Source organism: Oscarella lobularis, chromosome 1, assembly GCF_947507565.1.
Source record: "Oscarella lobularis chromosome 1, ooOscLobu1.1, whole genome shotgun sequence".
In the NCBI taxonomy this organism is placed as follows: Eukaryota; Metazoa; Porifera; class Homoscleromorpha; order Homosclerophorida; family Oscarellidae; genus Oscarella; species Oscarella lobularis.
The window spans coordinates 928,818-941,232 of record NC_089175.1 but is presented as its reverse complement, the minus strand read 5'-3'; the positions used below and the strand labels follow the sequence as shown (position 1 = coordinate 941,232).

At 48.7% G+C, this 12,415-nt stretch overlaps 1 protein-coding gene, 1 long non-coding RNA gene and 1 other non-coding gene across 3 annotated transcripts in view; all 3 read right to left on the bottom strand.

Moving 5' to 3' along the window:
* LOC136199939 (small subunit ribosomal RNA) overlaps positions 1-1,674 on the bottom strand; it is a 1,815-nt gene extending 141 nt beyond the window's left edge. The window contains exon 1 of the ribosomal RNA XR_010673261.1: positions 1-1,674. This exon is cut by the window's left edge and continues 141 nt beyond it. This is a non-coding gene — a ribosomal RNA (small subunit ribosomal RNA).
* Positions 1,675-4,782: 3,108 nt separating this feature from the next.
* On the bottom strand, positions 4,783-6,153 carry LOC136187566 (uncharacterized). Its single transcript, XR_010669925.1, has 3 exons — positions 6,050-6,153; positions 5,802-5,996; positions 4,783-5,752 (listed from the first exon to the last, which is right to left on the bottom strand). It is a non-coding gene; the product is annotated as an uncharacterized lncRNA (long non-coding RNA).
* Positions 6,154-7,840: 1,687 nt separating this feature from the next.
* LOC136199318 (syntaxin-binding protein 4-like) lies at positions 7,841-12,411 on the bottom strand. Its single transcript, XM_065989504.1, has 22 exons — positions 12,333-12,411; positions 11,997-12,080; positions 11,827-11,900; positions 11,671-11,763; positions 11,531-11,600; positions 11,393-11,467; positions 11,283-11,335; positions 10,527-11,224; positions 10,364-10,470; positions 9,939-10,306; positions 9,789-9,880; positions 9,626-9,722; positions 9,428-9,576; positions 9,177-9,377; positions 9,067-9,123; positions 8,910-9,014; positions 8,811-8,855; positions 8,634-8,750; positions 8,525-8,580; positions 8,307-8,473; positions 8,201-8,258; positions 7,841-8,146 (listed from the first exon to the last, which is right to left on the bottom strand). The coding sequence occupies exons 2-22, from the start codon at positions 12,008-12,010 to the stop codon at positions 8,068-8,070; spliced, it is 2,775 nt and encodes a 924-aa protein (XP_065845576.1). The 5' UTR covers positions 12,011-12,080; positions 12,333-12,411; the 3' UTR covers positions 7,841-8,067.
* Between the last annotated feature and the right edge of the window lie 4 nt (positions 12,412-12,415).

Genomic DNA, 12,415 nt, shown 5'->3' with positions numbered 1-12,415 from the left:
CAATCGGTAGTAGCGACGGGCGGTGTGTACAAAGGGCAGGGACGTAATCAACGCGAGCTGATGACTCGCGCTTACTAGGAATTCCTCGTTCGAGACCAAGAATTACAAGGGTCTATCCCCAGCACGACAAAGTTTGCGAGATTACCCGCACCTATCGGAGCAGGACGACGACTTATTGACTTTGTCAGTGTAGCGCGCGTGCGGCCCAGGACATCTAAGGGCATCACAGACCTGTTATTGCCTCAAACTTCCATCGACTAGACGCCGATAGTCCCTCTAAGAAGTCGACCGTCGCGTCCGAAGACGCAACGTGACTAGTTAGCAGGTTAAGGTCTCGTTCGTTATCGCGATTAGGCAGACAAATCACTCCACCAACTAAGAACGGCCATGCACCACCACCCATAGAATCAAGAAAGAGCTCTCGATCTGTCAATCCTCGCTATGTCTGGACCTGGTGAGTTTCCTCGTGTTGAGTCAAATTAAGCCGCAGGCTCCACTCCTGGTGGTGCCCTTCCGTCAATTCCTTTAAGTTTCAGTCTTGCGACCATACTCCCCCCGGAACCCAAAGCCTTTGATTTCTCACAAGGTGCCGAAGGAGTCGTACGATTGACGTCCTCCGATCCCTAGGCGGCATCGTTTATGGTTGGAACTACGACGGTATCTAATCGTCTTCGAGCCTCCAACTTTCGTTCCTGATTAATGAAAACATCCTTGGCAAATGCTTTCGCACGCGTTCGTCTTTCATAAATCCAAGAATTTCACCTCTGACAATTCAATACGAATGCCCCCGACTGTCCCTATTAATCATTACCTCGGTCCCCAAAACCAACAAAACAAGACCGAAAGGTCCTCTTCCGTTATTCCATGCTAATCTATTCAAGCTTGACCGCCTGCTTTGAACACTCTAATTTACTCAAAGTAAAGGTCTCCAGTCGCCGGCACGCGCAATTAAGAGCACGCCGGCTCCTCGAGAAGAAGACCGACTCGACCAGTGACACGCCGTCAAGCGGACCGATCGAGTCGGCCTGAAATCCAACTACGAGCTTTTTAACTGCAACAACTTTAATATACGCTATTGGAGCTGGAATTACCGCGGCTGCTGGCACCAGACTTGCCCTCCAATTGTTCCTCGTTAACGGATTTAAATTGGACTCATTCCAATTACGAGACTTGAAAAAGCCCCGTATTGTTATTTATTGTCACTACCTCCCCGTGTCGGGATTGGGTAATTTGCGCGCCTGCTGCCTTCCTTGGATGTGGTAGCCGTTTCTCAGGCTCCCTCTCCGGAATCGAACCCTAATTCTCCGTCACCCGTTGCAACCATGGTAGGCCAATACCCTACCATCGAAAGTTGATAGGGCAGAATCTTGAATGATCCGGCGCCGGCGCAAAGGCCGTGCGCTCCAAACAGTTACTATGAATCGTCCGAAACGGGACCGAAATCCCGATTGGTTTTGAATCTAATAAATACAACCCTTCCGCAAAAGTCGGGCATCGACGCATGTATTAGCTCTAGAATTACCACGGGTATCCAAGTGGTAAGAGACCATCAAATAAACTAAAACTGATTTAATGAGCCATTCGCAGTTTCGCCGTATAAGAACGCTTATACTTAGACATGCATGGCTTAATCTTTGAGACAAGCATATGACTACTGGCAGGATCAACCAGGTAACTGCCTTTCCGAAGCACAGTGTGCGCCGTCGCTCGACGGACGATCCGGAGATCCGCCCGTCGAGCGAGGCATTCGCACCCATAACACACTTTCTCTCGATCGTCGAAGATCCACGATCGAACGACGCGAGATTCAAACACTTTCTGCCGCCTTTTAGAGGACTATCCTGCATCGAGACGACGGCTACGAGGCCTGCGTCTGCGATACGCGATGACACGCTCCACTCGCGTGGTGCCGTGTCGTCGGATTGCCTGATATTGTTTCACACAACCACGCGTATTCACGCGCCCCTTCGACTCACGATCGACAGGCTCTCGTGCTGCGCGAGAATCGTAGCGATTGCACGCGGACAGCTGAGACGCCTGCACTCTTTCCACTGTCTATCGGTACGGATTCGGAGCAGCGTCAGTATTACCACTGATCAAGACTACTCGCGATCGGTACTGATACTCGGGTCAAATCGGATATCATTAATCGGTATTTCCATTTCCAGAGAGTAGTACCCCCTTACTATATGCCAAAAAAACGGGGTTTTGTCCTTAATAACTTCAACACTACGGCGTGTAAGGCCGTCGCTCGAAAATACGAATGCCATCTTCAAAAACACGTTTTCTGCATAGCAACAGTACATCGAAATTTGTAATTGAATTTTTGCAACCAACCGGAAGCGATTAACTTAATTACACCGCCGTTTTCGTCGAATAAACGGACCTCGATAGTTCCTTTTTAAAAAATTTTGGGAACGCCTACTATTGAGGAGCAAGTGTCTTCATACCCGGGCCGTTGCTAGGCTCGCCTACGCAATCTCCTCCCCTTTTGATGACGTCTGGGTGACGTCACTAACCACTAACAACTTAAACGTAACCACGTGTTATAGAGCAATATCGATTCTGACGTCATTAATGCGATTATTCGCAACTGCCCCGCCTAGGAATTAGGCAACGCGTGCAAGTGCCCTAATTAGTTCCGCAGTCGAAAACTCCACAATTTCTGTGATCCGAATACACTGAACTTGTCAGTCAATGCAATAGACTTCGATCTGTTCAGAAAATTTCGTTCCAAGAGCTATTTCAGCGAAGCTACAACGTTTTTTCGACTTTTTACAACATTCCGGCGACCGTTTCTATGTCGATCGCTAGTTCCTCATTCTCTACTTCTATTTGCAAAGGCGTTCGCTATCCTAAGACGTCTCGACGTGCTCTATTCGCAGTGACCTTGCATACACACCTATTGGGCGTGGGACACCTCCACAAATAAGCGCACGAGATGTCGACACAGCGAGACTGCCAAATTTCTGTTTCCTAAAACTCTACTCCAGAGCTCGTGGAAAACACGGTTTAATGAGAGCAAGAATTCCTATCTATTGGAGTTGCCGTGAAATCTCTTCGCCCCTTCCTTTCTTGTCCGCTGGTAACCGCGACTTTCTATGGGCGATTGGCGCGAGACCGTAGCGCCTGGCGCGCCTACTGTTAAGTTGGACATAGGCTCCAGGCGCGGTCAACAAATTCTCTGCATACCGAGACTTCAACTACGATACTACCGCGCACTGCCTGCTTCTAACATGCGCAGATTCAAAGACCCGTTTTTTTTGTATTTCGCGACTTCTACCTTCTAATGAAGTTAAGAACGACTATTCTACTTTACAAAAGCAACAAAGACGTCTTGACGTACTCTAATCGCGATGACCTTGCATACACGCTTATTAGTGGTGGGACACCTCCACAAATGAGCGCACGAGACGTCGACGCAGCGAGACTGCCAAACTTTTTGTTTGCTAAAACTCCACTTCACAGCTCGTGGAAAACACGGTTTAATGAGAGCAAGAATTCCTATCTATTGGAGTTGCCGTGAAATCTCTTTGCCCCTTCCTTTCTTGTCCGCTGGTAACCGCGACTTGTTATGCGCAATTGGCGCGAAACCGTAGCGCCTAGCGCGCCCACTGTTAAGTTGGACATAGGCTCCAGACGCGGTCAAAAAATTCTCTGCATACCGGGACTTCAACTATGATACTACCGCGCACTGCCTGCTTCTAACCTGCGCAGATTTAAAGTCGCGTTTTTTTAATATTTCGCGACTTCTACTTTCTAATGAAGCTAAGAACGACTATTCTACTTTACAGAAGCAACAAAGACGTCTGATGTGCTCTAGTCGCGATGACCTTGCATAAACGCCTATTAGTCGTGGGACACCTCCACAAATGAGCGCACGAGACGTCGACGCAGCGAGACTACCAAACTTTTTGTTTGCTAAAACTCCACTTCACAGCTCGTGGAAAACACAGTTTAATGAGAGCAAGAATTCCTATCTATTGGAGTTGCCGTGAAATCTCTTCGCCCCTTCCTTTCTTGTCCGCTGGTAACCGTGACATGCCATGCGCGATTGGCGCGAAACCGTAGCGCCTGGCGCGCCCACTGTTAAGTTGGACTTAGGCTCCAGACCCCTTTTTTTGCGGGTCAAAAAACGGCCTGCATACCGCGACCTCAACTATGCAACGCCAAGGATACTACCGCCCACTGCCTGCTACTAACTTGCGCGGATTGACCTTTCTAAGCAGTCTCGTTTTTTCAATGCTTCGCAACTTTTGCCTTCTAGTCAAGTTGCGAACGCCTAATCTACTTCACAGAAGCAGCGAAGAAACACTTCGTTTCGATATCGCACCTCGTTGGACCCTCTTACGCGGTTCGTTCTGACTGCGATCGATTCTTACCTTGTTTCAAAACGTCTCGGCTAAATTTGGAGTTGTGAAAGTTAGATTAGAGGCCGTTCGTGCATAGCAACGATTTCGTATCGGAGGTCACGAGACTGTCTGCGCGCGTTCAACCGCCGGACCTGCGCTGCTATTCCACCACCGCCAAGAAGGGCTTGTAAACCTCTTTGTAGATCACAATTGCACTCCTTCGCGTCGGAGCCGTTGGTCTGACAGAAGCGCGCGTCTGTTTTCCCACGAGAGTGGAACGCGAGGCCACGCCCGCAACGAATGAAAGCCGCGCTCGTAACAATCAAACGCGACTGGAGCGTGGGGCTTTGCTTCCATACAAAGTGGCGCGGCTCTCAACTGCATGACCCCGGGAAATTCACGATTTGTATTTAGTACATGTATAAGCATAGATACTAGAGAAGATGGTATAAGTCATGGCATCACATCATATTTATTGCATCCAATACTTCCAGTTGGATATTATACAGATCCAGCTGAAAATCCTCTGCACCTGGTACAACAATTGTTTGACAGTAACTAATAGGAATTTTGTTTTTAGGTCGCGCGCTCAAGGAGAAAGATCAACGACGGATCGATGAAACGAAGCTAGGATATTGTAAGATTTTTTGATTTGTTTAGTCTATTGCTTGAGTGTAAATAGTTTGTCTTGCCTGTTGCGGCACATTGAAGAAATGAAGCGACGCTGGCGGAGGAAGGAAAAAAGTGACGTGTCATTGGATCTTCACGTTGCAGCGCTTCACGGAGCCAATACAGCATCAGTTGAATCCCCAAAATAATAAGACATTTGGCTAAGGCTCCCTTCTCCCTTTCAATCTTTATCAGCCAAGAAACTCTAAAACATATCGTACAGGAGGCCCCTGCACTTGCAACAGCTATCGTCAATGGATCGAGATCGAGATGATCGCAATTGAGCGCCGTCATCGTTTTGGCGGCTATCGGGGCTTTTTTCGCCAAAGGCGGCGGCGTTTGATTCTTTTTTCCTCCGCAATCTGCCGCACATGCGACGAAAACGGACACCTAACGGCATTCGACTTGAGCGGATTTTCGTAGGGTAGGTGATGGTAAAATCCAGGACAAAATCATTTGTCTCTGAAGGAGCCGGACGTCGACGTGGAGCGTTTGATGAAGCGCTTGGACGCGTATAAAGAAACGGTGGTGCCGTCGCGAAATAGAGCGCTCGATCCCAAGTCGAATTCGAAGCTACATGGAGGCGATGGGTCCCGTAGGAATAGTCGCTTGTACGAACGCTGAACATTATTTGAAATTTTTTCGTTAGTGTTATACCATATGAATTAAATTGTCTTTTCTTCTCTGTTCAACCCGGATCTTTCTCAATTTTTTCGGCCATACTTTCTATTCTAAAAATAACGTCTATAATTCAATTAAAATAATGATTATTAAAAATACCTTGATCGCTTCGTTCGATAAGCCTTTCTACTTTGTCCTCGAGGGTCTCTTCGCTCTCGATGACGTCATCGGAAACGTTTTCGGTCGAAAACTCTTCTATTGGCTTAGTTCGCGTTTCGATTCGCGTTTTCCTGAGTCGATTAATTGAGATAGAAGACAGCTGTAGGTGCTTAACGTTCGTTTGACGCGATTTGGCTGAGGAATGAGCTCGATAAGATAAATCGACGAGCGCGATTGCGTTTTCTGACCTAAAGGCGGCTAGCGGAGCTCGGTGAGGACATCAGCGGAGGCGAAATAGCTGAACGAACAGTTGCGGCGGGCATACGGCGCTTTTTCTGCGGCCATTTCGCCGATCTTGAAAAAAGCGAAAGCGCGCTAGGGGACGCGAATTTGCCGCGAAAATGAGCGGTGTCGAACGAACGAACGAATAAGACTTACCTTTACTACGTCGTCGTTCACGTTTTCTCCGCCATCTTCTTCGTTGCGAGGCGTGAAATCTTGCACCACCAACGAAAACGTTACGCAATCAATAACCAAAAACCGGTATTCAAACCGGTTTTCGTTTCGCGCCTCTATGTTACCGACCAACCAGAGCGCCAGGCTCGCCCCACGTGATCCCAACGGACCAATGAGCGCGATGGGCGGGGTTACGCTCTTCATAAGCGAAGTGCACACCGATTTTCCTTCAGTTGCGGCTGAGGGTGGGTGCGATGCGGTTCGCCGCGTCTCATCCTTGAGAGGACTGGCTCGGGGGCTTTGGCAGAAGGCAAGGAAGGATAGTTGGATCTCAGCGTGGCCCACGGTTAATTCCGTGCCGGAGCCCGTAAGCGGGGCGATGGGGGGCTTCGGCCTCGGTCTACGCACTGGGCAGACGGATCGTTCGAGGTCTTATTGTCGTCAACAAGCACGAACCGCGTTAAGCTGAGTGGTTACGGCTTGGAGGGGGTGTTCAACTATGGTCTGGTTGCCGGCACTTTTCTCACCCGAACGACGCGATTAGACCGACGATGATCTAGCCCAGGAGCCTTCGATTCCTCCATTGCACTGTCTTCATTGTCAACTCCTACAAACAGCAGTCAGCCTCTCTCCATTCCACAAGGCCCGGTTCTTCTCATGGAAGACATACCGAAGGCTTTGGTACCAGCGCACCGGGGTTTCGGTATTAGGGGCCGATCCTCATCCAGGTGGGTACTGAATGGAGTGGCCGAGGACCCGCAACTCGCCCGAAACTTTTTGGAAGGGGGTCATCGCTTTGCGAAGACTTCCCTGGGCTACGACGCGTCCGAACCTCCCCGCGGTGTAGCCTGGGTAGCGCGAATACGGACGCAACAAAAAGGTACGTAAAACGATTATTTGACAGTAACTAATAGGAATTTTATTTTTAGGTCGCGCGCTCAAGGAGAGAGATCAACGACGGATCGATGAAAGGATATTGGACATGTAAGATTTTTGATTTTTTAGTCTATTGCATGAGTGTAAATAGTTGTACTGTACACGTGTGTTTGAAAATAAAAAATTCTGCACAACTTGAGCTTGAGTGCGTGCGGCCGTCGCGTATTCGCTTCGCTTGCGATCCAATTGGCGTTTTTCTGACCGGATTGATCAAAATGGAAAGCGTCAGATCGAGGGCAAGCGGCGAAGACGCGATTCGCCAAAGAAATGCGCTCGTGAGTGGAATTGAGGCCCGCGATTTCATTCTCAGACCTAAAGGCGGCTTCACAAAAGCAGCAGGGCACGGTGAGAACATCAGCGAAGCCGAAATAGCTAAACCAAGAGTTGCAGCGGGTGCACGGCTCTTTTTAGTGGTGTCCCATTCATTTCGAACTCTCCTGGGGCAGAGATTTTGGCTTAATCGGTGCGGCTCATCCTGTAGAGCAGCAGGAGCAATTCTTGGCGAGGTGGATTCCGTGGAAAGAGTAGAGTTTTCGTTTTTCAATAGCGCGCTAAGGTGACGGTTTGATTTTCTTGAAAAACGGTTTGCCTTTCCAGACTAAAGCAGCTCAATGAGAACAACAGATCGTTCTCAATATGCACGATGCTTGCCTAAAGACCTTGAATCAATCAATCAAATTCCATCAAAATTACTGAATAAAAAGAGGATTGTCCTGCATGTCCTGTAGCTAAACGCTAGGGTCGGCTCTAAAAACTAGGGGAATACGCGCTAACTGCGTCCCCACCGTACGTCGTGCACACAAGACGCAAACAAGAAAAAAAGATACAAACAGAAAGAAGAAAGATAGAGAATAAACCTGAACAGACTTGAAAGCTAAGGTTCATCTCGAGTACCGTCGGAATAATTCACGTTCGTCGTGGGATGAATCCACGTGGTCGTCTGAGTGACGTGACTAAAGAAGAAAAAGTAAATTGTGAAGAACTTTTTTTTTGTAACGAAGACTTACTTGACAAAATATCTCAATCCATCAGGAGTGTAAGCCGATTCCCATCCATAAGGCAACGCTAAGAAGAAGCATAAGAATCATTGATTAAATAATTTAATTCTTTTACGTTCGTCTGAAATAAGTGATCGGACGGAAGAGACGACGTCTCGCGCTTCTTCCGCCAGAGTGACGGTCGCCTGTTGCGCGTGTCGCGATAGAAACGCGGGAGGATGTGGAGACGTAAGCGAGTCCGGCGAACGTTGAGCCGATTCCCCTTCCCTTCTCTCATGTCGCCTGCAAAAAAATCATGAAGAAACGAATACATAGTCAATTAATTGATCATACACTATGATGGATTTTCCTGACGGCGTTTGGCCGGTGCGAAGAACTTCGTAGGCCGTCTAGATCACCGGAATCCCAATATGGTATAAATGAACGAATTGATGTTCTGTACCTCCGCGAATTTTAGAAGTTTTTCCGTCGCCACCTCGTACGTTCGCTTTTGGGACTCGGACTTTTTCAACTGGCATTGCAACACAGCGCATTTCTTCTGCATCTCGTCAAACGCGGCCTTGGGAAAAATCGAATACAATCAAACAATCGATCGATCAACCAACTGTCTTTTTGCTACCTCCGATTTTAATGCTTCAATGTCCTGTCGCAGACTTTTCACGAGCTATATGATTTATTGATTTTCTAGCCCTAGGTTCCTTTGATTTCTCACGCTTACCTCGTCCTGTTCTCTCTCCTTGATTCGAGCCTGTTTCTGAGCTTCTTCGGAAACGCGCAGGCGACTTCTCATCGCTCGAATTTCCTCTCCCATCTTGTCACTACTCTATAGATGAAAAAAAGTAAAAAATTCAGACGTCACTCTCAATAGAATTTACCAAGCGAAGACGAACTCCTTCCTGCTCCGCTTCCCTACACTTTTCCTCATACTTAATCTAAAAAAATCAGAATTATTTATATATGTGTATGTACTAAAAAATTCCTTTACCTTCCACTTCTCGACTTCTCTCAGCGCTTCGTCTCTTTCGCGTCGAAGTCTCTCCATTATGACTCTATCCACGTCGGCTCCAGATCTCTCGCGATGCGCCTCCTTTTTCTTTCTCTGACTCCGTTCCACTTCAGCCGTCAGCCTTTCCCTTTCCAACGCCGCCTGCTCCTCTAGTCTCCGTTGCAAAATACGTTCGCTTTCCTAGACGAAAAATCAAAAAAATCTATGACTAATAAATTGATTTTGTTTACCTCTTCCAATTTCGTATTTCGTCCCGTTCTCGAAAGCGGAGAAAGATCGGAATCGTCGTTCACTTTGCTCGAGTAGAAAAGAGCGTCCGTGTTCATGTCCCTCTCGTCCAATTGGAAAGCGAACAGTTCCTTAGCAACGCTCACAAAATCTAAAGAACAAAACGTATAAAATAAATAGACATATTGCGGCTAATTCACCTGAATAAATGACTTCGTTATTGACGTCGATATCCAACCGGTCTCGCAGCATTTTCTGCTGCAACGGAGTCGGCTCAAAACCGAGATAACGAAGAGCCTAGTAGCACACACAATACCCCCAGTTTCTATATAACAAAAGATTTTCTATAAAAATTCCACTAACCACTTCCAATTTCTCCACATTCAATTTCCGCTGCGGATCAATAGACAGACGCTGGTGAGGCGAACTGCTAACGGAAAAAGGCGAAGAACCCCCTAACGAATACCCAACTCAAAAGCAATCGAAAATCCTCCCCCCAAAAATTAAATCTACTTGGCATCGTTGATACCAATCGTCCGCCCGCCGATCCATGATGATTCTGATTCTCAAAAACGCCGGAATCTCGCGACAGCGTCGTCGCTTTCGTCTTCGGCGTAAGGGGCTGCTTCCGAGGCGGCGTCTTTTCGCGAGCGTAGCGCGAATAGGGATTCGATTGACGACGACGCGGCGGACCGATGATGGGCGTGTCGCTCGGCGACGTCAAACTCGTTTGGCTTTCGTAGCGGGGATTCGTTGCACTTCCCGAACTGACGAGACTGCTTTGACTGCCCGCGTGGCTGCTATGGCGACTCAGTGGAGCGCCGCCGCCGCCTTCGCCGGAATGAGGAACGAAGGAAATCGTTACGTCGCGTCTATCTTGCCTATGTGATATATATTATATTATTTATTTATTTATTTTATTTATTTATTTATTTTACCTTAGTTTGATTTGAGTTATGAGTTTCTGCGCTTGTTGCTGGGTGACTTCCACCAGCGATTCGTTGTCTATTGAGATCAGCTGATCGCCGACTTTCAATCGACCGTCCTAAATATCGCTTATAGTCACGAGACTATAAAAAATATTGATTTTTTTATCTTTACCTGATGAGCGGCTAATCCTTCCGTTATTTTTTCTATATAGATATGGGGTCCCTCTGGTCTGTCGATGCCTCCCGCGACACTGATTCCCAAGCCGGCGATATTTCTCAACGTCAAATATCGAACTCCTTCTCCCTCTTTCGGCTCGGGACTCAAACTCTCGCTCAGTCTCGACTCCGACCGTCTCGCACCCACGGAAACCCCGCCCACGCGTTCTCCAACCGTAGCATATCCGGGATCGACGGGCTGCGACGTTGTCATGACACTTTCCACCGTAGCATAGCCATCAGACCCGACTCTAGGCATCGAATGCTTCGAACCGATTCCGAGTTCAGAAACGCTCGCGTATCCGGGATCATTCGATTTGCTTCCATAGGGGCGCGGTCTCTTGGGCGCTTCCTGATGATGAGGAGTCGACGTCACGGTGGGCGTGACTATGCGCGATCCCACCGACGTCGATCCATTCGTATTCGTCGTCGTGACGGCCAACGTCGTCGGAATGTACGTCGGCGAGTCGGTTCGCGATAGGGATAGTTGCTTGTCTCGCTCCTGCTTCGGTATGGGAGTCGCGTAGAGATCCCCGGATGGACCGCGATATGACTGAATCCGGCTTCGACTGGCAAACGACGACGACTCGTCGCCGTTGCTTCCCGGACTCGAGAACGTGCTGTTTCCGAGCGACGTCGACAAGTTCGAAGCGCCTGTGAGAGAAAACGAATCGATTGCGTGGAGAAATAATGAATTATTCCAGTCGCATACCAGCTGGGCCGCCATTCGGCGTAATGGACGCCTCTAAACGACGAAAATCCATTCTAGAAAAATATTATGAGACGCGGGGGGACGGCACGCCTCGAGGAGAACGATCGAACCGCGCCGCGTCGTCTCGAGCGACGAGTAGTCGAACGGAGCCCGTTTGCGCGCAGTCTTTTAGCACTTGAATTGCTCTTATTATATACGAAAACAAAATTAATAAAATCGATATACAGCCGCTTTTTCTCGCTTCTCACTGTTCGTTCGAAACGCCGACTAGACTTCGCGAATTCGCTTCGAGGAGTTGATCGCCGCGAAGAAGACGGCCTAGAGGGAACGGGAGAATTTTTTTGCGTTTTCTCGTCGTGAGAGAAAATGAGTGAGGGAGGGAGGTCACCGTCTTGGGCTGCGCTTCCGCCCTCGAGAACGGATCGGACGAATATTCCGAAATCCAATCCGGTCGAACTGCGTCCACCGATGATTTTTACGCCTTCGCGGGGAAAAGACGTGTTCTCGCACGTACGATATAAACGAGTGTTTTTTTTTCTCTTACCGAGAGAGCCGCGAACGGTGCTAAGCTCGATCGATTCGGTCGCGCGATTAGCGCTCGACGCCATCGGACTGAGACTAGGCGGAGAAACGAAACGATAGGAGCAAAGAAAAAGAATGACTGCGTTCCCTCCCTCCCCCCTTTCTCTTTTTCTCGGCGTGCAGTGCGCTCACCTTCGTCGCGACATTGTCAATCGATCGACGATCGATGCGGATGCGACGCGGCGACGTACGACGGGTCTTCCTTCGTTCGATTCCCTGCGTAAACAGATGTACGGTTGCTACATGTGATAGCTCGAGGGGCGTGTCTTGCTAAATTTAGGGGAGGCTTCGATCGGCCCTTCGCGTTTTTTTTCTTTGTTCGTGCAAGACGCTGCTTCGCGGACGGCGATTATTTTTTGAGTCGCCGCGTGGTCGTCGCGAGGACGCGTGGCGACGGCGCGCGACGCCTCGGGGGTTTCGCGAACGTCGAGATCGACTGCGCGAGCGTCATTCGCCTGGATTCCTCACCTGAAATCGTTTCCTATCGCACGAGAACGTGCTGCCGCATGAGAGAAGCAGGGAAGGAATCCTCCAGTAGTTAATGCTATCCG

Coding starts and splice junctions, on each gene's coding strand:
- LOC136199318 (XM_065989504.1), bottom strand. Junction 8,856..8,909: donor AGGAGAGAGAACAGGACGAG/GTAAGCGTGAGA, acceptor TAAATCATATAG/CTCGTGAAAAGTCTGCGACA. Junction 8,474..8,524: donor TCAGGAAAATCCATCATAGT/GTATGATCAATT, acceptor ATTTTTTTGCAG/GCGACATGAGAGAAGGGAAG.